The 24,702-nt window shown below is 50.7% G+C and overlaps 1 protein-coding gene across 4 annotated transcripts; it reads right to left on the reverse strand.

The window, feature by feature from the left end:
- Positions 1 to 1,056: 1,056 nt before the first annotated feature.
- On the reverse strand, positions 1,057 to 24,636 carry Rcc1 (regulator of chromosome condensation 1). 4 transcript variants are annotated; one of them, XM_070037480.1, is made up of 12 exons: positions 24,540 to 24,636; positions 22,277 to 22,409; positions 11,327 to 11,408; positions 10,827 to 10,892; positions 9,685 to 9,872; positions 9,092 to 9,271; positions 7,215 to 7,311; positions 7,001 to 7,123; positions 5,925 to 6,080; positions 5,598 to 5,717; positions 4,894 to 5,046; positions 1,057 to 3,654 (listed from the first exon to the last, which is right to left on the reverse strand). In XM_070037480.1, the coding sequence occupies exons 3-12, from the start codon at positions 11,397 to 11,399 to the stop codon at positions 3,479 to 3,481; spliced, it is 1,332 nt and encodes a 443-aa protein (XP_069893581.1). In that variant the 5' UTR covers positions 11,400 to 11,408; positions 22,277 to 22,409; positions 24,540 to 24,636; the 3' UTR covers positions 1,057 to 3,478. The 4 variants fall into 4 exon arrangements, with proteins under 4 accessions (XP_069893581.1, XP_069893579.1, XP_069893582.1 ...); XM_070037478.1 differs by having other exon boundaries at positions 10,785 to 10,892; XM_070037481.1 differs by lacking the exon at positions 10,827 to 10,892.
- Between the last annotated feature and the right edge of the window lie 66 nt (positions 24,637 to 24,702).

Raw genomic sequence — 24,702 nt, forward strand, 5'->3', positions numbered from 1 at the left:
ATATCAGCCTCCTGACTAGCTAGATGTGAGCCATCAGTGCCCAGCTTTGTGGAAAGCTACTGAGCACTGTTTCTGGGTTTTTTTGCTCAAGGCTAGCACTCTACCACTTGAAGAATCACAACTCCACTTCCAGGGGTTTTTTTTGGTTGGTTGTGGGGCCTAACCTCTAGGCCTGGGTTCTGTCCCTTAGCTCTTCAGCTCAAGGCTAATAATGCTCTACCACTTGAGCCACAGCACTTCCAGCTTTTTCTGCTTATGTGGTGCTGAGGAATCAAACCCAGGGCCTCATGCATGCAAGGCAAGCACTCTTATCACTGAGCCACCTTCCCAGCCCCACTTCCAGCTTTTTTGGTGCTTGACTGGAGATCAGTCTCCTGATGGGGCTGGGTTTGTACCTAGATCCTCAGATCTTACCCTCTTGAGTAGCTAGGATTACAGTTATGAGCTACTGGCACCAGACTATTTTGTTGTCAGCTGTGGAGCTTGAACTGAAGGCCTGATACTGTCCCTGAGCTTTTCTGCTCAAAGCTAGCAATCTACCTATTGAGCCCCTCAGCTCCACTTGTGTTTTTCTGGTTATTAATTGGAGATAAGTTTCACACAATTATAGGTTTGAGCCACCAGTGCCCAGCACCAGACTTTAAGAGCTGAGGGACAGCACCCAGGCCCAGAGTTTAAGCCCCATGACCGACAACAATACAAACAAAAAAGCTAAGGGAGAACATTCCTATTCCTGAGTTCAACTCTAGTATCAGCACAAAAAAAACAATAAATAAAACAGCCTTCCTGTTACATGTTTTATTTTTTGCAGAGCTGAGGACCAAACTCAGGGCCTTGCACTGGCCAGGCAAATGCTCTTCCACTGAGCTGAATCCCCAACTCAGACTTTTTTTTTTTTTTTTTTTTTTGAGACAAGATCTCAATATGCAAGTCAGGCTTGTCTGGAACTCAAGATCCTCCTGCCTTTGCATCCCAATTGCTGGGATTATAAGATTATAGGCACCACCATACCTGGCCTACAGTCCTTTGATAGCTTTTTATAAAAACAGTCGTAACTTTCTGCATTGGTAAGTTCTGTATTTGCATGAGCCAATACCACAGGCATCAATTACAAGTATTCCAAATGTAGTTTGTTCAACCAAGTTTAAATTAAAAAAATAAATAAATAGGGCTGGGAATATGGCTTAGTGGTAGAGTGCTTGCCTAGCATGCATGAAGCTCTGGGTTTGATTCCTCAGTGCCACCCACGTAGAAAATGCTGTGGCTCTAGTGGTAGAGTGCTGGTCTTGAGCAAAAGCAGCTCAGGGACAGTGCCAAGGCTGGAAGTTCAAGCCCCAGAACTGGCAAAAAGAAAAAAAAAAAAAAATCACCCCACATAGTGACTATTGTGCAGATTAGCTGATTTGGTTGCTCAAATGCTTATTAAAAACAGTATTAACATACATATATATATATAAGCTGCTGTTAACATTTATTGTTGCTGGGGATCAAACCTACCTAGAACCTCAAAAATACCACAGGCACCACATTCCCAGCCTTGTAACCAATGCTTAAATATTAGCTGAAAATGACAGAGGAACTCAAAAGCATTTCTAAAGATGTACTGTAAGAAAATTAGATGGGTGAAGGGGGTAACAATGCTCAGTAAGAAATGGACTCATAAGCCGGGCGCTGGTGGCTCACGCCTGTAATCCTAGCTACTCAGGAGGCTGAGATCTGAGGATCGCGGTTCAAAGCCAGCCCCGGCAGGAGAGACTGTGAGACTCCTATCTCCAATAAACCACCAGAAAACCGGAAGTGGCGCTGTAGCTCAAGTGGTAGAGTGCTTCCCTTGAGCTGAAGAGCTGAGGGACAGCGCCCAGGCCGAGTTCAAGCCCCACGACTGACAAAAAAAAAAAAAAAGAAAAGAAATGGACTCATTACCTTGTTCATGTAACTGTAACCTCTCTGTACAGTATCTTTACAATAAAAAATATATATTAAGGGCTGGGAAATTGGCTCAGTGGTAGAGCGCTTGCCTTGCATGCCTGAGGCCCTGGGTTCGATTCCTCAGCACCACAAAAGCAAAAAGAAAAAAGCTGGAAGTGGCGCTGTGGCTCAAGTGGTAGAGCGCTAGCCTTGAGCTGAAGAGCTGAGGGACAGCGCCCAGGCCCAGAGTTCAGGCCCCAGGATCGGACCCCCCAAAAAATATACATATATACATATATATATACATACATACATACATATATATACATACATATATACATATATTAAATAAAAAAGATATTTAGATGGGTGCTGATGGCTCATGCCTGAAAGCCTGGCTACTTAGGAGACTACGATCTGACATTCCATCTATCTTCTATTCTGCAGCATCATTAAAAAGAAAATATAGTGATTCTTGAATCACTAGTGATTCGCACAGCTAGCTAACTAGTAGGTACACTCTAGCACCTTGACATGCTTAGTCTGTATCCTGAACATCTATTTCGTAGACATGGCTTATTCTGCCCTTCACAAACAGGGCCTGGCAACTGGCAGGCACTCCCTTAAAAGCCAGGGAGTGTGTAGAAAACAAGTGGCCTTTTTATAAAACTCTACATTTATTAAAAGATTTCACTTATTAAAAGATTTCACTCTCCCCTCCAAAATATTTTACAGTTAAAAAAAAATCAAAATTATTTTCTCAACTGTACATGTTGCTGCTTCCTTTCCTCAGGACCAGCTTCTACCCCCCCATCCCCAGTCACCCCTGTATGGGTCATACATGGTTTATAAGCCCCTCCCACTCTCCCTGTCAATACCCTTTGGCTGCCCTGCCAGCCCAGCCCAGCCCAGCCCAGCCCAGCCTGTCTTTCTGGTCACTGCAATGGAGCCATATGGATGGAGAACAGGCAGCCTTGAGGGGCAAGAGTGTGCTTTGTGCTTCTGGGAACCAGCCAGCCGCCCTTTTTCTTCATCAAGTAGATCTCTTGTCTTGCCCCATGGACACCTGTTCAGAGCCAAATATTTGACTTGGGGTTGCCCAGCGCTCTCTAGCCTGCCCTTTCTCCAGACTGCCCAGGCATGGGTCAGCTGACTGTTGCAGCTGCCTGCTTGGGGACGTTAGGAGTGGCATGTGACTACAGTGGGACCTGACAGAGCCCCAACTTTTCACAGTGCAGGCACCAAACACCTAGAAGCAAGCTTTGGTGTTTTGGTAGGCAAAGCCAAGGCCAGCCAGGACCACAGGAGGTAGGAAGTTGGAGGGGAAGAGAGGTCTAACCAATCACATAGTTAGGTCTAAGTTCTCCCATCCCAAACTTAATCCTGCAGATTCCAGGATGACTCCAGAAAGAAGAGAGAGGAAAAGGACTCTGCTCTGTTGATGGGGAAAAGGCAGGAGATGACAGAGCACTGAGGGCTGGGGAGAGGCCTTCAGGATTCCACAGTTGTCATTGCTTCCCTGTTTGGTGAGGCAGGGAGGGAGCCAGCCGTCAGGCCCTAGTCGGCTTCATCAGCTCTGTTCCTTGTCTTTGACTAGTAAGACTGTGTGTTGGCCGCCGCTGGACACAGATAAGACCACACGGTTCTCCAGCTGTTTGCCAGTCATCTCCACGGGGCTCCAGGCGTCCTCATCTTGCCCTGTGCCCAGCTGATAGTTGGTGCCCATGCCCCAGGCAAAAACACGACCTGCAAAGAGAGAGGCAAAGACAGCTGAAGGCCTACATCTGGACTCTGAGAAGGTGGAACACGAGTGAATTTGGAAGCTCTCAGCCTTGGGAGTTCAAGGACATTGGAGAAAGCTAAACAGATGATGCCCTAAGCTGGGCATCGACTCACAACTAAAATCCTAGCTATGGAGCTGGGAAGGTGGCTCAGTGGTAGAGTGCTTGCCTTGCATGCATGAGACCCTGGTTCAATTCCTCAGCACTACATAAGCAGAAAAAGCCAGAAGTGGCGCTGTGGCTCAAGTGGTAGAGCGCTAGCCTTGAGCTGAAGAGCTGAGGGACAGCACCCAGGCCCAGAGTTCAGGCCCATGACTGACAAAAAAGAAAAAAAATAATAATAATAAAAAATAAAATCCTAGGGCTGGGAAGGTGGCTCAGTGGTAGAGCGCTTGCCTTGCATGCCTGAGGCCCTGGGTTCGATTCCTCAGCACCACAAAAGAAAAAAAGAAAAAAGCTGGAAGTGGCACTGTGGCTGAAGTGGTAGAGCGCTAGCCTTGAGCTGAAGAGCTGAGGGACAGCGCCCAGGCCCAGAGTCCAGGCCCCACGACCAAAAAAAAAAATCCTAGCTATGGAGGCTGTGATCAGAGGATCAAAGTCAAAGCCAGCCCAAGCAAGAAAGTCCCTAAGACTCCTCTCTAACAACTAAGTCAGAAGCAGAGCTCAAGTAGCTGTAGCTAAAGTGGTAGACCACTAGACTTGAGCAAAAAAGGTCAAACACCACAACCAACCAAAAAAATAAAAATAAAAAATAAATAAAATAAGTTTTTTTTTTTAAAAAAAAGGTCAAACAGCAGCACTCAGGCCTTGAGTTCAAGCTCCAGGACCAGCACACAAAAAGATGATGTCAGACATTTCTTTACTCCTAGGTGTGACAATCAAGGCCCACTCCTTGAACCCATTCTGAGGGCCGGTCAGACTCTGGATGTGTCTCTGCTTGGGTCATATGAACGACTGAACCCCCAGAAATTCTCCCCAGATCATCTCAAACCAGGCACCTTTGCAGCCCAACTTTTCAAGGTTGTCCCCACCTGGCCCCTCATCCTCTATTTACAATGATTTGTGTTTGAAGACAGTTTCTGAGTCACAAGCGAAGCAATGCCATTGCCAACGTTGCTCTGGGACAGCTGTGTCTGATGCTGACATCACAGCCTGCCAGGGAGTTTGCTAAGCAGACAGAGGGGCGGGGGGTAGCCCTACTCACCATCCTTGGACACGGCATACCCTACAGAGGCTCCACAGGCCACTGAGGAGACAGTGGGCAGCCTGGAGATGAGGGTGGGTATGCTCTTCTCCTCAGCACCCTCTCCAAGGCCTAGCCGCCCGTACTCGGCCCGGCCCAGGCTGTATGCTTTTCCTGTGAGGAGAGACAGAGGGATGAGCAGTAGCACAGGACAAACTCCAAGGCCAGCTGCAGTCCTCACTCCCAAGGTGGACAGAGGGTGACTTTGGGAGGGAACCTGGAGAATTTTCCTGTAGACCCCACAGAAAATTCCTGCTTGGAAGCCCTGGCCTCTGGAGCATAGGAAATGCCTTGTGGACCGCAGTCTGGCCCAAACCCATGGGACAGATCCAGATTTTAAGGACCACGGGCCCGCCCAGGCCCAGAGACACCCTGTCTTCAAAACAGAGAAGGTAGCTGGGCGCTGGTGGCTCACGTCTGTAATCCTAGCTACTCAGGAGGCTGAGATCTGAGGATAGCAGTTCAAAACTAGCCCAGGCAGGAAAGTCCGTGAGACTCTTATTTCCAATAAACCACTCAAAGACCAGAAGTGGCGATGTGGATCAGGTGGTAGAGCACTCGCCTTGAGCTGAAGAGCTGAGGGACAGCACCCAGGCCCAGAGTTCAAGCCCCACCAACGACCAAAACAAAAAACAAAAAACAAAAAAAAACAGAGAAGATCTTACCTTCTGAATCCATGCAGACTGTGTGATGCTGGCCACCAGAGAAGCCCACCCAGGACTTGGTAGAATTCTTGAAGGATGTCAGATTCTGGGGTACAAAGCAAGATTCTGTGCCTGGTGTTCCTGCCAACAGACATGAATGTGTTGCAGGAGCTGCCCTTCTCAATGCCTTTCCATCAGACACCCTTATCTCATTATGGATAGTCTTACTTTACATGTTACACAACTGTGGCTCTGAGAGTTAGGGTACCCCAGTGAATGAGTAGTGGAGCCAGGACTGGGCCCCAGGCCACTGAGTCACACACACTCAGTGCTGGGCTCAGGACTCACCAAGCTGATGGTAGTTGGAAAGGCCAAAGCCATACACATGGCCCTCTCGGGAGATGGCAAAAGTGAAATAGGCACCACAGAAGGCGTCCTGGAACCTCACATGGCCTCGGGTCCCCCTGGACTTCAGCAGCACACACTTGGGCACCAGGAGTCGTTCTGTAGGCAGAGAAGGCCAGTGGGTGACAGACACACAAGGGGGTCTCTTCCCTGACCCTGGGTCAGTCCTTCCCTTGGCAGGAAGGGAAACCCAGAGCACAAGTAACAATCCAATCCCCAGTCATGGTAGGTGACATCTGCATGGAATAGTCCTCTTATCAACCCAGTGAAGCAGGGTTGGAGGAGGGCAAGTCAAACAAACCACATCCAGGGCCCCAGAGCCAGGTGTGAATCATTTCACACAGACCGAGGGCAGGTGGTCTCTAGAGGGGGCTTGAACTCAGGGTTTAGCATTGCCCATTGGCCTTTTCACTCAAAGCTTGCACTACGCCACTTGAGCCACATTTCTACTGGCTTTTTGGTGGTTATTGAAATAAGAATCTCTTGGGAATTTCCTGCCTTGGTTGGCTTTGAACCAAGACCCTGGGATCACAGCCTCCTGAATAGCCGAGATCACAGGCGTGAGCACCAGCACCTGGCTGGGCTGGAGGTCTGGTTTTTTGCTTTTCTTTTTTCTTGGGGCTTGAATTCAAGCCTGGGCACTGTTCCTGAGTTTTTTGGGTTTTTTTTGTCAGTCACAGGGCTTGAATTCTGAGCCTGCTCTGAGCCTGGGTGCTGTCCCTCAGCTCGTCAGCTCAAAGCTAATGCTCTACCACTTGAGCCACAGCACCACTTCCGGTTTTCTGAGGGTTAGTTGGAGATAAAATGACTCATGGACTTTTCTGCCTGGGCTGGCTCTGAACCATGATCCTCAGATCTCAGCCTCCTGAGTAGCTAGGATATTAGTATGAGCCACCGGCGCCCGGCTTGAGTTTGACTCTTGGACCACATTACAAGTTCATCTGAAGTAAATCTGCCTTCTACGTCCACCAGGGGATGGCTTGCCATGGTGCCTCGCTGCGGGTACCAAAGCCACTTACCAAGGCCCTGCCGTCCACCACGGTTGGCAAATAACTCAGGCACCCGGCCCAGCTGACCCTGCTCCCCACAGCCCAAGGTGTAGAGGTCACCGTCAGCTGTCAGCATCACCAAGTGGTCATTTCCTACAAGTGATGAGAAGGCAGAGAAGTCAATGCTGAGCCGACCCAGAACCAAGTCGGCCAGCTTGGCCTGCGGCTAGTACCCAAGACTCACCGGAGGCCACCTTTACCACCGGCACATCGAGCTGCACATGCACAGGCACCATGCTCTTCTTCATGGGCTCCAAGAGCCCGATCACACCATTGTTGTCCTACAAGAGAGGGACAGAGCACTCAGCAGCCAGCCCTGCCTGCCCACTGCGGGATAGAGGGCAGTGAGGGATGGCAGACGGGGTGAAGAGGCAGGCAGCGATGCTCACCTGCGGAATCCCACGTGCTCTGGGAATTCTGTTCAAGTAGTGGGGAGAGCAGGTACAAGTAGAGATAAATAAGTCTACAAAAAGTTGTTACTGCTGCTGTTGTGTGGACGGAGGGGGTGGGTGTCAATACACCATCCTGACACTTTTATGTACTGTAGGAAATTTGCCATAAATTTTTTTTTTCCTGTTTCTGGGGCTTGACTGGGACTGGGCGCTGTCCCTGAGCCTCTTTGTGCTCAAGGCTAGCACTCTACTACTCTGAGCCACAGCACCACTTCCAACTTTTTTGAGTAGTTTATTAGGGATGAGTCTCCACAGGGGGCTGGGAAGGTGGCCCAGTGGTAGAGTGCTTGCCTTGCAAGCATAAGGCCCTAGGTTCAATTCCTCAGCACCACATAAGCAGAAAAAGTCAGAAGTGGCACAGTGGCTCAAGTGGTGGAACGCTAGCCTTGAGTTCAGGCCCAAAGACCACCACCAACAACAACAACAAAAAAGCACAAGTCCCTGAGTTCAAATCCCAGCCCTGGAGAGAGGTAAAATCACTTTGATAAAGAAATACTTGCTGGATTTCCTTTAGTTTTTGCCTTGCTTTCTGGTTGCCAGTTCTGGGGCTTGAATTCAGGGCATGGACACTGTCCCTTAGCTTTTTTGCTCAAGGCTAGTGCTCTGCTACTTGAGCCACACCTCCACTTTCCCCCCACCCTCCCTTTTTTGAGGCAGAAACTCATTTTGTATCCCAGGTTGGCCCGGCCTCTGATTGTTTTAGGGAGTGACACTACACCTGACTTGACTCCTTTATTTATTTATTTTTTTTTTTTTTTGGGTCCGGTCGTGGGGCCTGAACTCTGGGCCTGGGCGCTGTCCCTCAGCTCTTCAGCTCAAGGCTAGCACTCTACCACTTGCGCCACAGCACCACTTCCGGCTTTTTTCTTATGTGGTGCTGGGGAATCAAACCCAGGGCCTTGAGCATGCAAGGCAAGTGCTCTACCACTGAGCCACCTTCCCAGCCCATTGACTCCTTTATTTTTACAAGATCTTAAAACTAAGTACCAAAGAACTAAGAGTCATAATGCTGAGCTGGTATTTGAGTTGTACTCCTCTGTCCTGGAAACAGGTGTGACAATACCCATTCCCAGGATTCCCTCACACGAAGCTTCTGGGAAGTTGGAAAGGGGCTGGGAAGGGAGAAGGAAGGGGAGCCAGGAAGAGCGAAGACAGCAGCTTTGTGTATCAGCTGCAAGCTAAAGGCATGCTTGACCCATCCCCTTTTTTGGGGGGTTGGGGGGCGGTCATGGGGCTTAGGCGCTGTCCCTGAGCTCTTCAGCTCAAGGTGAGTACTCTACCACTTGAGCCACAGCGCCACTTCCAGTTTTTCTGGTGGTTATTTGAAGCATCTCACAGACTTTCCTGTCCAGGCTCGCTTTCGAACATGATCCTCAGATCTCAGCCTCCTGAGTAGCTAGCATTACAGGCTTGAGCCACCTGCGCCCGGCACCTATCCCTTTCTCAAAACATGTACTCCAATGGTGGTACCAACAGGCCTAGATGAAGAAGTCAGAGACTTGGATCTGAACCCCAGCTCTCTCTGGGGAACCTTCATCTCTCCACCAGTAAGGAAGCAAAATGGGATTAAGGAGTTAGATTTTCTTACTCAGAAGTCAGTTCCACTTACCCGGAAGGAACCCCAGAGGAAAACTCGACCATCCTCGGTGAGGGCTGCGGTGTGACTGTCTCCTGCTGACACCTGCACCACCTTTTCCTGCAGCTCCACTTTCCCGGGGATCATCTCTGAGCCCTCCACTGATGTGTCCCTTCCCAGGGCACCTTCGTCATTGCAACCAAAGGAGTAGACCTGTGCCCAGGATGATCCATTAGTGTCAGGGCCTGGGCACTATCCCTAAGCTTTTTTTTTGCTCAAGGTTAGCACTCTGCCACTTGAGCCGCAGCACTACTACAATTACTACTGACTTTTCATAACTTAACGAAGATAAGACTCTCACAGACTTTCCTGGCTGGTCTGGCTTAGAACCATGATCCTCAGATCTCAGCCTCCTGAGTAGGTAGGATTACAGACGTGAGCCATCTGTGCCTGGTAAAGGCTACTCTTGCTTAGGCCACTTCTTTTTTTTTTTTTTCCCTCCCCCACCCCCTTAGGCCACTTCTTGCTTGACTAGCCCACTCCATTTCCATAGAGAAACTGTGGCTCAAAGATCCAACCCCCACCTCCCCAGCCCTGGTCCCGCCCACACCAAATCTCCAACTTACCTGGCCACTTTTGCTCAGACACACAGTGTGCATGCCCCCGGCCTCGGCCTGCACAACATCCTCCAGAATGGGCACCAGGGCTGGCTTCTTCCGTTCCATGATAGTCTCGCCCAGCCCCAGCTGGCCCACGTCGCCCTGGCCCAGTGTCAGCACCAAGCCCGGTTCTGTGCTGTGGGACCTGTGTGAGACTGAGGAGCGGAGAAGACGGCCCCTGAGTGTGCAGGGTGATGGAGACAAGAGGCCCCTCACGGGCTCTGGACTCACAGAGCTGGGCTGCCACAGGCCAGTACTATCTCTTTCGAAGCCTAACTCTCCTTAGCTGTGAAACCTACAGGACTTTGAGGGAGGAGGTAGAAACAAGGAGACAGTCCCTACCGAGGGAGGAGGTGGACACAAGGAGACAGTCCCTACTGAGAAATCAATCTAGCTTGGTTTTCCTGATTAGCTTATGTTGCTGTCAGCGGTCAGGATGCCAACAGTTGGGGCTCAGATAATGTTTGCCCTCCACTGACTGCTTACTCTACTAATGCAGACTTTCACTACCCTTGCAGACTTTCACTAGTTAGGACCCCCCTTTATAGGAAATGGAACAAAGCCTCTCAAGAGATTCAATACATTATCTCGGGCCATGAAGTAGCAAAATCTTCAATAAACTCTAGTAGAGTTTGCACTAAGACCAAGAGACTACTTGGGCCAAGCAGTCCCCAAAACTCCACCCCACTCCCTCCCTTTCCAGTGCTTGTTATTGTTTTCAGACCCATGCTGCCCTTAAACTTGGAATCCTCATGTCTCAGCCTCCTGAATGCTGGGATTACAGGCATGTGTCACCATACCCAGCAATCAGGCTGGGATTGGTCCCTTCCATCCCTCTCCACAGCACACTAGCAGCTGGAGAGAAAGGAGAAGGTGTAATGAGGACTCAAAGAAGCATTCGTGGAGAGGTGTGGGCCAATAAGTAGGCGACACAAGGCCCTTTGCTAGCCAGTGGCCGCTGCCCGCAGCCCCGGCCTGCCAATGGCGTCTAGCCTCTCTCTTGGGATGTGGCCACAGCTGCCTGGGCTGCAGCCACTGCTGCAGCTGCGCAGTGGGCAGGGAGCCACCTGGTCGGATTTTCTGGTCAGGAGGGCTCGGCCTGCAGGCACCTTGGCCGGAGAGGACACCAGGACCACGGCGGGAGGCAGTGGCCCGCGCTGCCTGGTTACGAGAGTCTGCAAAAGACAGACACTGTCTGAGCGTGTGTCCGCCTCCCCCCTCCCAGACTGGGGGTGGCTTTCTCTCGTCCCTGTCCCATTCTGGGGGTCATAGGAGGGAGAAAACCATAACCACCTCCCTCAGAGGATGCCAGGACATGATCCCAGGGGACTGGCACCCTCTCAGCCCCATCACTGAAGTGGACAACTCGAGCTGAAGAGTGGCTGAGTGAAAGCCTACATGGAATTCATTACTTATTGCCTGGAGCTAGTGCCATAACAGCACTGCCAGAGTGCTTTGAACCAAGTCCCTGCCCCTTTTATGATTCCCAAAGGGTGGGACTCAAGGAGCTCCAGGAGACCTTCAGCTGACCCCAGACTCCCAAGCCCCCGCTGTTCAGCAGGGCTCCAAGAGGCTACTCACAGCTTGAAAGAGACCAAGATCAACTTACTCTTCACCTTCTTGCTTTTGGGAATCGCATCTTCCGGGGGTGACCTTCTCTTGGCTATGCGCTTGGGTGGCATCTTCCTATCCTGAAAAACCCAGCCAAATATTGCCTATTAGAAATGACAAAGCTGGGCACTGTGCCTCACGCCTATAATCCTAGCTACTTAGGAGGCTGAGAGCTAGAGCATTGAGGCTTGGAGTCGGACTGGGACAAAAAGTCCCTAAGACTCTATCTCCAATTAATGCTGGACAAGAGGCATAGCTCAAGCAGTAAAGCACCATCTGTAGGCAAAAAAGGCATGTGAACACAAGGCCCTGATTTCAAGCCCCAATAACAAAAAGGAAATGCCAGATGCCGATGGCTCACACCTGTAATTCTAGCTATTCAGGAGGCTGAGATCTAAGGATCAAAGCCAATGCAGGCAGACAAATCCTCAAGACTCTCTTTTTTTTTTTGGTTCCGGTCATGGGGCCTGAACTCTGGGCCTGGGCGCTGTCCCTCAGCTCTTCAGCTCAAGGCTAGTGCTCTACCACTTGAGCCACGGCACCACTTCCAGCTTTTTTCTTTTTTTGCTTATGTGGTGCTGAGGAATCGAACCCAGGGCCTCATGCATGCAAGGCAAGCGCTCTACCACTGAGCCACCTTCCCAGCCCCAATCCTCAAGACTCTTATCCCTAATCACCAGAAAGCTAAAATGGAGCTATGGCTCAAGTGGTAGAGCACTAGTCTTGAGCAAAGAGCTCAGAGACAGTGCCCAAGCCCTAGGACTAACAGGAAAGAAATAGAGAAAGAAAGAAAGGGGGCTGGGAAGGTGGCTCAGTGGTAGAGCGCTTGCCTTGCATGCCTGAGGCCCTGGGTTCGATTCCTCAGCACCACATAAGCAAAAAGAAAAAAGCCGGAAGTGGCGTTGTGGCTCTAGTGGTAGAGCTCTAGCCTTGAGCTGAAGAGCTGAGGGACAGTGCTCAGGCCCAGAGTTCAGGCCCCACGACTGGACCAAAAAAAAAAAAAAAAAAAAAGAAAGAAAGAAAGGAAGAAAGAAAAGGAAGAAAAGGAAGAAAGAAAAGGAAGAAAAGGAAGATCTGGGAATGTGGCTTAGTGGTAGAGTGCCTGCCTTGCATGCATGAAGCCCTGGGTTCGATTCCTTAGCACCACACAAACAGAAAAGGCTGGAAGAGGCGCTGTGGCTCAAGTGGTAGAGTGCTGGCCTTGAGCAAAAGCAGCTCAGGAACAGTGCCCAGGCCCTGAGTTCAAGCCCAGGACTGGCAAAAAAAAAAAAGGGGGGGGAGGGGAATGTGCATATGCTCAGCAGTTATAGACAGCTAATTAATGTGTGAAATACTCAGAACAGTAGGAAATATTCAGAGGTGAGGGGCTGGGAAGGTGGCTCAGTGGTAGAGTGCTTTCCTTGCATGCACGAGGCCCTGGGTTGGATTCCTCAGCACCACATAAGTAGGAAAAAGCTGGAAGTGGTGCTGTGGCTCAAGTGGTAGAGCTCTAGTCTTCAGCTGAAGAGCTGAGGGACAGGGCCCAGGCCCAGAGTTCAAGCCTCACGACCGACTAAAGAAAAAAACAAAAACAAAAACTCCAGTACCAACCCCATCATCGTCCTCTCCACCCCCCAAAAAAAGGCAATTTTGGAGAAAAGTGAGATATAGTCACAAATCAAAGTCAGAATGGAGTCAACTTCCATGAATAGGACCTATATTGGGTCCTCTCCTAGAAGTTTGCAGATTAAGGAAGACCAGGTTGAGGTAGGGGAAGGTGCCCCAGGCCAAGTCTGCTGACCATTCCCTACCAGGGCAGCTCCAGCCTGCTCCCATATGAAAAAGGGTAGGCAGACCAGACAGCCTGACACTTGTGACCCGTCCCAGCCTGGTTCCTATGATGAGAGAAGCAGTGTTCTGGAACCACAGCAGCTGCTCCTCCCGCACACACTGCGAGGCAGAACTTGCCTGCCAGACTCAGGGGTTAAAGAACCTCTTTGTGTGAGACAGAGATGCCTCTCCTGTCAATAAGACACTTGCAGAGCTGCTATGTCATGGCCAAGCTAAGCACAGGGCTGGCATGCTTCGCACCCACAATGCCCCACCCTGGCCTCCCAGTACAGGAACTTTAGACCCAGGTCTTGGTGTTCACTTTTCCCAGGGGAAGGAGCCAAGCTCCCACTAGATGTTAGAATGAACGCTTTACTTAAATGATGGGATATGTGCGACCCTTTTACCTTCATTTTACAGATGAGGGCACTGATGCTGAGGGGGATTGTGCGGGAGGCCCAGGGAGACCAGGGAGACCGGACTAGCAAGAGGATGGCATTCCTATTCTTCGAAACCCCCACATGGTTAAGTCCTAATTCATCTCTCCACACACTGCTGATGCCCTCCCGGCTCTCGAACCACCCGTGTTGACCTGACCACCACACTCAAGCCTTTGCATTCGTGCTGCCCAAGCTGCGGTGGCATAGGCCCCGTCACCCCCCCACTCCCCCCGACTCCAGTGCCTACTCTTCCAATGAATCCCTGTCAAGAAACACTGGAGGGCCATCCATGACCCACCCCCCCCCCCCGCCCCGGAGCCGCGGTGGGGGTCCCCGGAGAGGATCCACAGATTGAACTTGTGCTAAAGCACTAGCCACACGTGGCCAGGGCTCCTCAATTTATTTCGGATGAATGACAGAATGACTTGCCAACACACAGCACTCGGGCACATTTTGGGGATCACACTGGACAGGAACTGTGACCCCCTCCCCCAATGCCTCCCCCCAAGACCACCAGTTGCTCGGCCGGCGCCACACGAGGGCCCGCCCAGGTCACCATTGTTCCCCAACACGTCCACTGCGGCCCAGCCCGCTAGCCACTAGCAAACTGTTCGTCGCCCCCCGGAGTTGATGCCGGACGTCGGGACGCAGCTCAACCGGTTAGGGGATCCCGGGGGCCCCTAGCCCACCGCCGACCCCCTCCCCGAGCACAGCTTCCGCCTATCCGGTGATGGACAAAGCCTCGCGCCGCCCCCGCGCGCCCACCCGGGGCCCCCCGCGGGTCGGTGGGGGTCCCCGCGGCCGCGCGCACCGGGGCCCGCCGCGATCGGGCCGTTTGAATCTCCCGCCTGCGCGCGCACGGGCGCCGCGAGGCGGACGTGGGAGACGCGGCGGCCGGGGGGAGGGGGAGCGGCGGAGCGGGGCCCGGCGGAGCGCGGATCCCGAGCCACGCGCCGCCGCCCCGCAAGCCGCCCTGCCGCCCGCCTCACGTGGGGACGGCGCTACGCGTCCAGGGCGCGCGCGCGGGCCGCGACCCCCGCCCACCGCGGGCCCGCCACGCGCCGCCGGGACGCCGGCGCCCCGTCCTTTCCCCCGCCCCCAACCCCGGGCTCTCCGCGTGCCTGGCGCGACCTACCTCGGGCGCAGCCGCCGCCACCAACTCCGGCGCTCACCCGCCGGGCCGCGAACTGTCCCGGAGCATGCGCTCTGCAGGCCTCGGGCCCCGACCTCGGCCAGAAAGGAAAACAGAGGGGCCGGCGCCCCCTGGCGGCCGCCCCCAGAACTGCGGCTGGCTGCTCCGGAGCCCCAGCCACACGCGGGTTGAGTATTGGAAACCCCAATCAAGACATCCACCAGTAGTGTTAACATACCCTCCTCCTCCGTTTTGACTTAACATTCTCCATCTTAGGTCCTCAGCCCCTTCTCCGAAATCAGATGATCGGGCCAGGCCTAACAGGAGTCGCATGTTATCTCTAGCCTGCAGCTGGGACCCCAGAGCACTCCTCTCCTCCCGGTGCAATTCCCCACCCAAGGCCCCCGGCTGCAAAAAATACTCCCCTGCACACAGACCGGCTGCTGCACCCTGCCTGTCAGGGACAGCGTGTCAGTTTGCTGACAATCAATTTTGGTGTCCCTATGGTCCTTTGGGCTGGAACTTCCATTGGTGCTGTGACTCAGATCTTGGTTCCCCTGGTGGCTCTTGCTCTTCCCCCTGGGAATTCGAGCTGCCCCCTCCCCCGCGGACCTTGCATTGGTCTCAGGCCCACCCAGAAGATGGCCAAGTTGATCTCCCCTGACCAAGCGTTCTTCCCCACGTCCAACAGCGGCCAATTCGACCTGTCTCCGGGGTGAGTGATAGCTCTGGGGGTTCGGGGTCCATTTTTCAAGGGAAAAATCTTGGCACCAAGTCCTGAGCTCTCCTGGTCCTCGACCACCGAGCTGTAAAGCCACAGGGACGCAGTTTATATGGACTGTCCTTCCCGAGGGCTTCAGAGATAGCCCCCATTTGTTTGGCCAGGCTTTGGCACCAGACTTACTGGACCTGGATGTACAATAATCTACCTTTATTCAGTATGTAGGCAAACTCCTCCTGTGCAGTCCACACCCCTACATGTTGCTCCTTAACTTCGTGGCTGACTGAGGCTTTTAGGTGTCACCAAAGTCCAGACTACTCATACCTTAGTTACATATTTGGGCCTGCAGCTTACCTCTACCCATAAAACCATTACCACCACGACCTCTACCACCACCACCACCCCACTCCACCCGCACAAGCATCTGATTGCCAATTATCTGGCCCAGCCCCCAAGTCAGAGCTGCTTTCCTTTTTGGGCTTGCAGGATATCACAGATCTTAGCTACTCAGCTTTTCTTTTGGCCCGCCCTCTATACAAGGCAGCTAAAGGCCTTCAAGAGGAGCCCCAACTTTCCCCCTCCTCTGTAAATTTCACCATTTACAAAGCTGCAGCAAAGCCCTATTGCAAGCCCCTGTTCTTAGATTTCCCCAACCTTTCATGACCATTTCTTTTGTATATCACTGAAAACCAGGGATTCACATTGGGGATCCTGGGACAGCAGATTGGACCTTCATTCGCATACCTGAGCTGTCCAAACACATGGACCCAACACATTGAGAATGGGCGCCTTGCTTCAGGGTACCTGCCACCTCTTCCCTTTTAATACAAGAATCAAAGAAACTTACCTTTGGCCATCTGTCCCATCATCACTACTCAGGATTCTGGATGGAAAGGGGCTTACATCCATGACACCCTCAAGAGTCTTGCCCTTCTGGTCTCCCTGGTCAAGGATCTCACCCTGACTTTTTCATCTTGTCCTCCCCTTAATCCTTCACCCCTGCTCACTGCTGGAGACATACATTCTTCTCCCACACACTCCTTTGTGGAAAGTTTGGAAGACCTCCTGCCCCACCTGGGGTCACATAACAGATGGACCATTTTAAGAACTCATACTTCGCCGGGCGCTGGTGGCTCACGCCTGTAATCCTAGCTACTCAGGAGGCTGAGATCTGAGGATCACGGTTCAAAGCCAGCCCGGGCAAGAAAGACCGTGAGACTCCTATCTCCAATAAACCACCAGAAAACCGGAAGTGGCGCTGTAGCTCAAGTGGTAGAGCGCTCACCTTGAGCTGAAGAGCTGAGGGACAGCGCCCAGGCCCAGAGTTCAAGCCCCACGACCGACAAAAAAAAAAAAAAAAAAAGAACTCATACTTCGTCAGGCGCCAGTGGCTCACGCCTGTAATCCTAGCTACCCAGGAGGCTGAGATCTGAAGATCACTGTTTAAAGCCAGCCTGGGCAGGAAAGTCCATGAGACTCTTATCTCCAATAAACTACTCAGAAAACTGGAAGTGGCACTGTGGCTCTCAAGAGGGAGAGTTCATGGACAGTGCCCAGGCCCAGAGTTCAAACCCCACAAACGACAAAAACAAAAGGAACCCACACTTCATCTGGTTTACTCATGGCAGCTCTTTCTCTGGGAGGGCTCACAGGTAGCTGGAAATGCACTGAGATGGTGGACTCTGGCCCATTCATGGTAAACACAACTAGCCAGCAGGCTGGGCTGGTGGCACTAACACAGGCCTTTGGTGGGCAGTGGCTGCTCTTTGACAGAATAGCCTGACTTCTTTCATACTATCCTTGCTCACGCAGCTATCTGAAGGAGCGATGACTTCTTTCAACTAAGGGGACCTCCCTTATTCATGGTTCTTTTTTTTTTTTTGGTGTGGGGCCTGAACTCTGGGTCTGGGCACTGTCCCTCAGCTCTTCAGCTCAAGGCTAGCGCTCTACCACTTGAGCCACAGTGCCTCTTCCAGCATTTTCTGCTTATGTGGTGCTGAGGAATCAAACCCAGAGCCCCATGCATGCAAGGCAAGCACTCTACCACTGAGCCACCTTCCCAGCCCCTATTCATGGTTCTTTCTTTTTTTTTTTTTTTTGGGTCCAGTCGTGGGGCCTGAACTCTGGACCTGGGCGCTGTCCCTCAGCTCTTCAGCTCAAGGCTAGCACTCTACCACGTGAGTCACAGCACCACTTCCGGCTTTTTTCTTTTTGCTTATGTGGTGCTGAGGAATCGAACCCAGGGCCTTAGGCTCTACCACTGAGCCACCTTCCCAGCAACACCCCCTATTCATGGTTCGTATATTTCCAAATTCCTCGAGGCCTCTTTGCTCCCTTCAGCTATTGGGTTAGTCCACTGCCAAGCCCACCAGACAGATGACCCTTTCACAACAAAAGGGAACGATCTGGCTGACATAGAGGCTCAGCAAGCCAAATCTTGGCTCTGGAGCTGACACTCATTGGGGAGGGTCCGTCACCCTCCAAACTGGATATCCTTCAGAATCTCCACCACCTCTTTCACCCCCATACTGGGATATTGCAGGAGCTCCTCAAACAAAGCTGCCTCAGCTCTGGTTGCACAGTTCCCCTCCCAGATTTCCTGGACATGTAAGATATGCTGAAACAAAAGACAAAAAAAAACTAACCCTAGGGCTGGGAAGGTGGCTCAGTGGTAGAGCGCTTGCCTTGCATGCCTGAGGCCCTGGGTTCGATTCCTCAGCACCACATAAGCAGAAAAGAAAAAAGCCGGAAGTGGCGCTGTGGCTCAAGTGGTAGAGCGCTAGCCTTGAGCTGAAGAGCTGAGGGACAGCGCCCAGGCCCAGAGTTCAGGCCCCACGACCGGACCCAAAAAAAAAAAAAAAAAAAAAAAAAACTAACCCTAATATTAATGTTCAGCCACCCCATTTTCCAACTCACCAAGCCCAAGAACACCTTCCAGACACAAGGACTGGTGGGTAGATGTCACCCACATGCTGTCACTCAAAAGGTTTAGGTAGGGCTGGGAAGGTGGCTTGGTGGTAGAGTGCTTGCCTTGCATGTATGAGGCCCTGGGTTCAATTCCTCAGCACCACATAAACAGAAAAAGCCTGAAGTGGCACTGTGGCTCAAGTGGTAGAGCACTAGCCTTGAGCTGAAGAGCTGAGGGACAGTGCCCAGGCCCAGAGTTCAGGCCCCACGACGGACAAAAAAAAAAAAAAAAAAAAGGTTTAGGTATTTCCTGGTAATGATGGGCACATTTACGGATTGGATTGAGGTGTTCCCCACCACCAATAAGCGGGTATCCATGGTGTCTTTCAGGAAATAATCCCCTACTTTGGTTCCCTGCTTCTATAGAGACAGAAAATAGACTGGAGTTTGTGTTGGCTAAGGCCCTAAACATTTTATAGCACTTCCTTAGTCTTGGGAAAGGTAGAGAGAGCTAATCACTTTCTTAAACAAGTACTAACCAAGCCATCTCTCAAGCTCCACGTGGACCGGATGCAGCTATTGCTTGAGGCTCCCTTTCCCTTAAGGGCTCTGCCAAAAATGTCCCTTATTCTGAGCCCCCTTGAGATCATGTACGGCTGCTCTCCTTTACCAACTCCTTACCAGCCTCTGACTCTCCTCTACCCTTAGAGATATGGGCACCTCTTCAACATCTGTGTACACTTTCCTCTGGAAATACGTGGACTTCAATAGCCCCTCCCCTTCTTTCTCCACTTCCGAGTCTCCTCTCCAGGGCAGGGATTTAGTGTCTGTTTCCAAGGCTGGATGCCGCATTCACCAGCCTTGCCTGGCCTCTCTGCAAAATGGGAGGGATCCTATCTGGTTCTTCTCTCTGTATACCTATACTGGCAAAGACAGCCTGTCAGCTTGCTGACAATAAACTTTGCTGCATGTGACTCGTGTCCAAGTGGTCTTCTGGGCTAGAGCTTTCAAGGAGTCCCAAAGACCACTGGAATCAGAGTTTGTTTGGGAAAATTAGATCAAGTGTCTATAAAGAACAGAAAGATACTGATCTTGCCTGCCCTCCAAATAATCTCTAGCTGGGCTCATGCCTGTAATCTTAGCTATTCAGGCAGTTGAGGTCTGAGACCATGGTTTGAATCCAGCCCAGGCAGGAAAGTCCATGAGACTTTTTTTTTTTTTTTTGTCGGTCGTGGGGCTTGAACTCTGGGCCTGGGCGCTGTCCCTCAGCTCTTCAGCTCAAGGCGAGGGCTCTACCACTTGAGCTACAGCGCCACTTCCGGTTTTCTGGTGGTTTATTGGAGATAGGAGTCTCAGGGTCTCTCCTGCCCGGGCTGGCTTTGAACCACGATCCTCAGATCTCAGCCTCCTGAGTAGCTAGGATTACAGGTGTGAGCCACCAGCGCCCGGCTGTCCATGAGACTCTTATCTCCAAGTAGATACCAAAAAGCTGAAAGTGCAACTGTGGCTCAAGTGGTAGAGCACTAGCCTGAAGTGAAAAAGTTAATGACAGTGCCCAGACCCTGAGCTCAAGCCCAAGTATGGGTATAAAAAAAAAAAAAAAAAAGTTCTTCCTGTGTTTCGAAGCCAGCTTGGCAGGAAACTCCATGAGACTCCTATCAGCAGTGAACCACCAGGAAACTAGAAATGCAGCGTCTGCTGAAAGTGGTAGAGCACTAGGCACTGGCAAAAGAGTAGCTCAGGGACAGCTCCTGGGTCCTGAATTAAAGCCAACAACAAAAAAATGTGGGGGCTGGGAAGGTGGCTCAGTGGTAAAGTGCCTGCCTACCATGCATGAGGCCCTGGGTCTGATTCCTCAGCACCACAGAAGCAGAAAAAGGGGCTGGGAAGGTGGCTCAGTGGTAGAGCGCTTGCCTTGCATGCATGAGGCCCTGGGTTCGATTCCTCAGCACCACATAAGCAGAAAAAGCTGGAAGTGGCGCTGTGGCTCAAGTGGTAGAGCATTAGCCTTGAGCTGAAAAGCTGAGGGACAGTGCCTGAGCCCAGCTTTTTCTGCTTATGTGGTGCTGAGGAATCGAACCCAGGGCCTCATGCATGCAAGACAAGTGCTCTACCACTGAGCCACCTTCCCAGTCCTTTTTCTTTTCTTTTAAATATAATTTGTTATTTAAAATATTACTTCATTGGTATTGTTAAGGTGTTATATGGAGGAATTACTGTTTCATAAGGCAGGAAATGAGTACAGTTCTTTGTGGACAATGTCACCTTCCTTTGCTTTCTCCCAGTTTCTCCCTCCAATTCTTTTTTTTTGTTATTTTTATTTATTTTTTATTGTGAAAATACTGTACAGAGGGGTTACAATTAGATGGGCAAAATAATGAGTACATTTCTTATCAAGCATTGTAGCCTCCTCCTTTGTTTCCCCTTCCCATCTCTTCCCAGCCTCCCCCCACGCCCCCCTCCAATTCTTGTATAGCTCATTTTCCACTTTGTCTACTGAGTACCATGCTTGCATTCGTTCATCCTTCTATGTCCCTCCTTACCTCCCCAAAAGACAGAAAAAAGAACAAACAAAATCAAAAGCAAAAACACCACCACTACCAACAAAAAACCCATTTTCAATTCCTGGAATTAATTTCAATAAATAGTATTTTAAATGTTCAGAAGCATTGTGCCTTGGGTTCCTAGCCTCGGAGTGTTCTCCTTTAGTCTGTTTGTCCTATATAGTTTATCATGCCCAGCGTATTTCAGATCTAGCTTTCACATATGAGAGGAAACATGAGCCAGCTCTGAGCTTAGCTTACCTCACTTAACATGATTTGTTTTAGGTCCATCCATTTCCCTGCATATGACAACTGCGTAAAAGTACCTTTTCTCTTTCTTTTTTTAAATCCATTTATCTATTATTGAAGTGCACTAGATGTACTTTTTTATTTTTTTCCTAGTGCTGGTGCTGAACCTTGAACTCAAGGCCTGGGCACTATCCTGAGCTTTTCTACTTAAGGCTAGTACTCTATCACTTGGACTTGACTTACAGCTCTACTTCTGGCTTTTTTGGGGAGGAGTGAGTGGGGCCGGGGGGGGGGGGGGTGTCAACTGGAGATGAGTCTCATGAATTTTCCTGCCAGCCTGGCTTCAAACCAGGATCCTCAGATCTCAGCCTTCTGAATAGCTAGGATTACAGCATGAGCCATCAGTGCCCAGCTGATTTTTGCCAGTCCTAGGGCTTGAACTCAGGACTGGGCACTGTCCCTGAGCAGTCTTTTTTTTTTTTTGGGGGGGGGTTTGGTCGTGAGGCCTGAACTCTGGTCCTGGGAGCTGTCCCTCAGCTCTTCAGCTCAAGGCTAGCACTCTACCACTTGAGCCACAGAGCCACTTCCGGCTTTTTCTGCTTATGTGGTGTTGAGGAATAGAACCCAAGGCCTCATACATACAAGGCAAGCACTCTACCACTGGGCCACCTTCCCAGCCTCCTGAGCAGCTTTTTGTTAAAGGTTAGCACACCATCACTTGAGCCACAGCGCCACTTCTTTTTCTATGTATATGGTACTGAGGAACTGGACCCAGGGCTTCATGCATGCTAGGCAAGCACTCTACCACTAAACCACGTTCCCAGCCCCCAGATTTACATTTTTTTTTTTTTTTTTTTTGTCAGTTATAGGGCTTGAATTCTGGGCCTGGGCACTGTTCCCAAGCTCTTCAGCTCAAGGCTAGTGGCCTACCACTTGAGCCACAGTGCCACTTCTGGCTTTTTTCTGTTTATGTGGTGCTAAGGAATTGAATCCAGGGCTTCATGCATGCGAGGCAAGCGCTCTACCACTGAGCCAACGTCCCAGCCTTAAATTTACATTTTTGATGAGTGTTTCTCCAGTGAATTTCTCCTTGGCTTATGTGTCCACCCCAAAGCATTCCCATCAGCGCCTGTCTTTAGTTTCTTACCTGGTTAAGTTTACCTCTGCCTCCATCATGGATTCCTTTTTTGGATGATATTCTGTGAAGCTTCCCCAAGCTTTGACCCTGGGATCTCTGATCTCTCTGCTGTCTTCCTTCCAGATTGTATTCATTCACTTGGCTTAATTATAAAATAAATGATTATGATTACCTATTTTATCAGAAACCCCTCACCCCACATGCATTAGATGTTTTTTTATAGAAACATCTTGAGATTGAGAGAAGTCAACTAAGTTGTGTAGAATAAGCACATACATAGTGGAAGGGAAGCTGGGCTGTGTGGATGAAAGCAGACATCCTGCAGGTTAGGACAGGAGAGCGTGCTATGGCTCAGATCCTCAGCCTCCAAGCCCACTACATTTTTTTTTTTTTTTTTTTTTTGGTTGGTCATGGGGCTTGAACTCTGGGCCTGGGCGCTGTCCCTCAGCTCTTCAGCTCAAGGCTAGCGCTCTACCACTTGAGCCACAGCGCCACTTCCGGTTTTCTGGTGGTTTATTGGAGATAAGAGTTTCATGGACTTTCTTGCCCCGGCTGGCTTTGAACCGCAATCCTCAGTTCTCAGCCTCCTAAGTAGCTAGGATTACAGGCATGAGCCACAGGCATCGGGTGAAGCCCACTACTTTTCAGCCTGACTGGGCCGATTCTCTGATCCCTACTTTCCTACATTTCTACTCAAAAGACTCAACATTTTAAACCAGGAGTCTAAAATAAAACCACTTTCCAGCCAGGCACTGGTGGCTCATGCCTGTAATCCAAACTACTCAGGAGGCTAAACTCTGAGGATTATGGTTCAAAACCAGCTCAAGCAAAGAAAATCCCTAAGGCTCTTATCTCCAATCAATCACCAAAAAGCCTTAAGTGGTGTGGCTGAAGTGGTAGAGTTGAAGAGCTGAGGGACAGTGCGCAGGTCAAGTTCAAGCCCCACAACCAACAACAAAAAAACAGCTTCCCAATGAACCTACGGATCTCTACCTCCCCTTCTAAGCACTGCTTACTAGGGATCTCTGAAGTTTTTTGGCAGTCATGGGGCCTGAACTCTGGTCCTAGGTGCTGTCCCTCAGCTCTTCAGCTCAAGGCTAGAGCTCTACCACTTGAGCCACAGCATCACTTCCAGCTTTTTCTCCTTAGGTGATGCTGAGGAATCGAACCCAGGGCCTCATGCCTGTGAGGCAAGCACTCTACCACTGAGCCACCTTCCCAGCCTCTTAACTTCTCTGCCCTTGACTTCCTGTCATGTTACTATTTCTGCTCTTCTAGGCTAAAGAACTTCTCTTCTGACCTCCTCAGCCTGTCTGTTCCTGTGCTTTTTACATTGGTATTGAGGAATGGAACCCAGGGCTTCATGCACTCTACCACCAACATTACCAGCTACTTACTACCTCTCATTTCTTCCATTTCATTCCAGGGCTGGGAAGCAGGCTCAGTGCTAGGTAGAGTGCTTGTCTCGCATGAGTGAGGCCCTGGGTTCAATTCCTCCAGCACCACATAAACAGAAAAAGCCGGAAGTGGCCCTGTAGCTCAAGTGGTAGAGCTAGCGAGCCAAGGGGCCGCACCCAGACATCAATTCTGGGGCTGGGAAGGTGGCTCAGTGTAGAGTGCATGCATTGAGTCCCTGGGATTGAATCCTCAGCACCACATAGATAAAATTGTTAGTGGAACTGTGGCTAAAGTGGTAGTGTGCTCACCTCGGGCTGAAGGACAGTGCCCAGGTCCAGAAAAAATTTCTAACTAAGCCAGGGCAGACATTACATTGTATTTTTCAAAGCCTCATGACTGGAGGGGATAACAACGCTTGACAGGAATGTACTCACTGCCCTATTCATGTAACTGCAACTGTCTGTAGTCCTTTACAATTAAACCTCCGCATGGCTGTTGGCACTTTGTTCTGGGTAATGAACACAAATCGTGGGCACACCTTGTATATATGTACATGCACTGGTTGAGGCTTTAGCCCAGGGCCTTGCATCCTTATTTGAGCCCAATACTTTGCTACTTGGAAAAAGTATTGCTGTTTTCTACCAGTGTACAGCCCAAAATAACAGTTCAGTTGAACCAGTCTGGCTATACAACCTGACTTCCTCACTAGCAAGGTTCATAGAACATTATGGCAAAAAGAAGCAGACCACGCCCAGGCCCAGAGTTCAAGCCCCACGACCGACAAAAAAAAAAGCAGACCAGTCCTTGACACAAAAAGCCAACAGTATTTCAATGGTAAATCCTGAACACCCAGAGGCCCACACTTGCCACGAACCTGCTCCACTGTAACTAGTTGGTGGCTCCCCCTTGGTCCCCATCCTTCAGAGCCTTGGCCCTTAACCTTCAAACTGCTGGCAGACAGTGCAGGGGCTTGGAAAGTTTTTCTATTATGACACCACATGAGGTAGGCTCTTAAGTCACAGCACATCAGTGTGCCA

This window comes from Dipodomys merriami, unplaced genomic scaffold, assembly GCF_024711535.1.
Source record: "Dipodomys merriami isolate MVZ:Mamm:240054 unplaced genomic scaffold, mDipMer1.0.p SCAF_28, whole genome shotgun sequence".
Lineage (NCBI taxonomy): Eukaryota > Metazoa > Chordata > Mammalia > Rodentia > Heteromyidae > Dipodomys > Dipodomys merriami.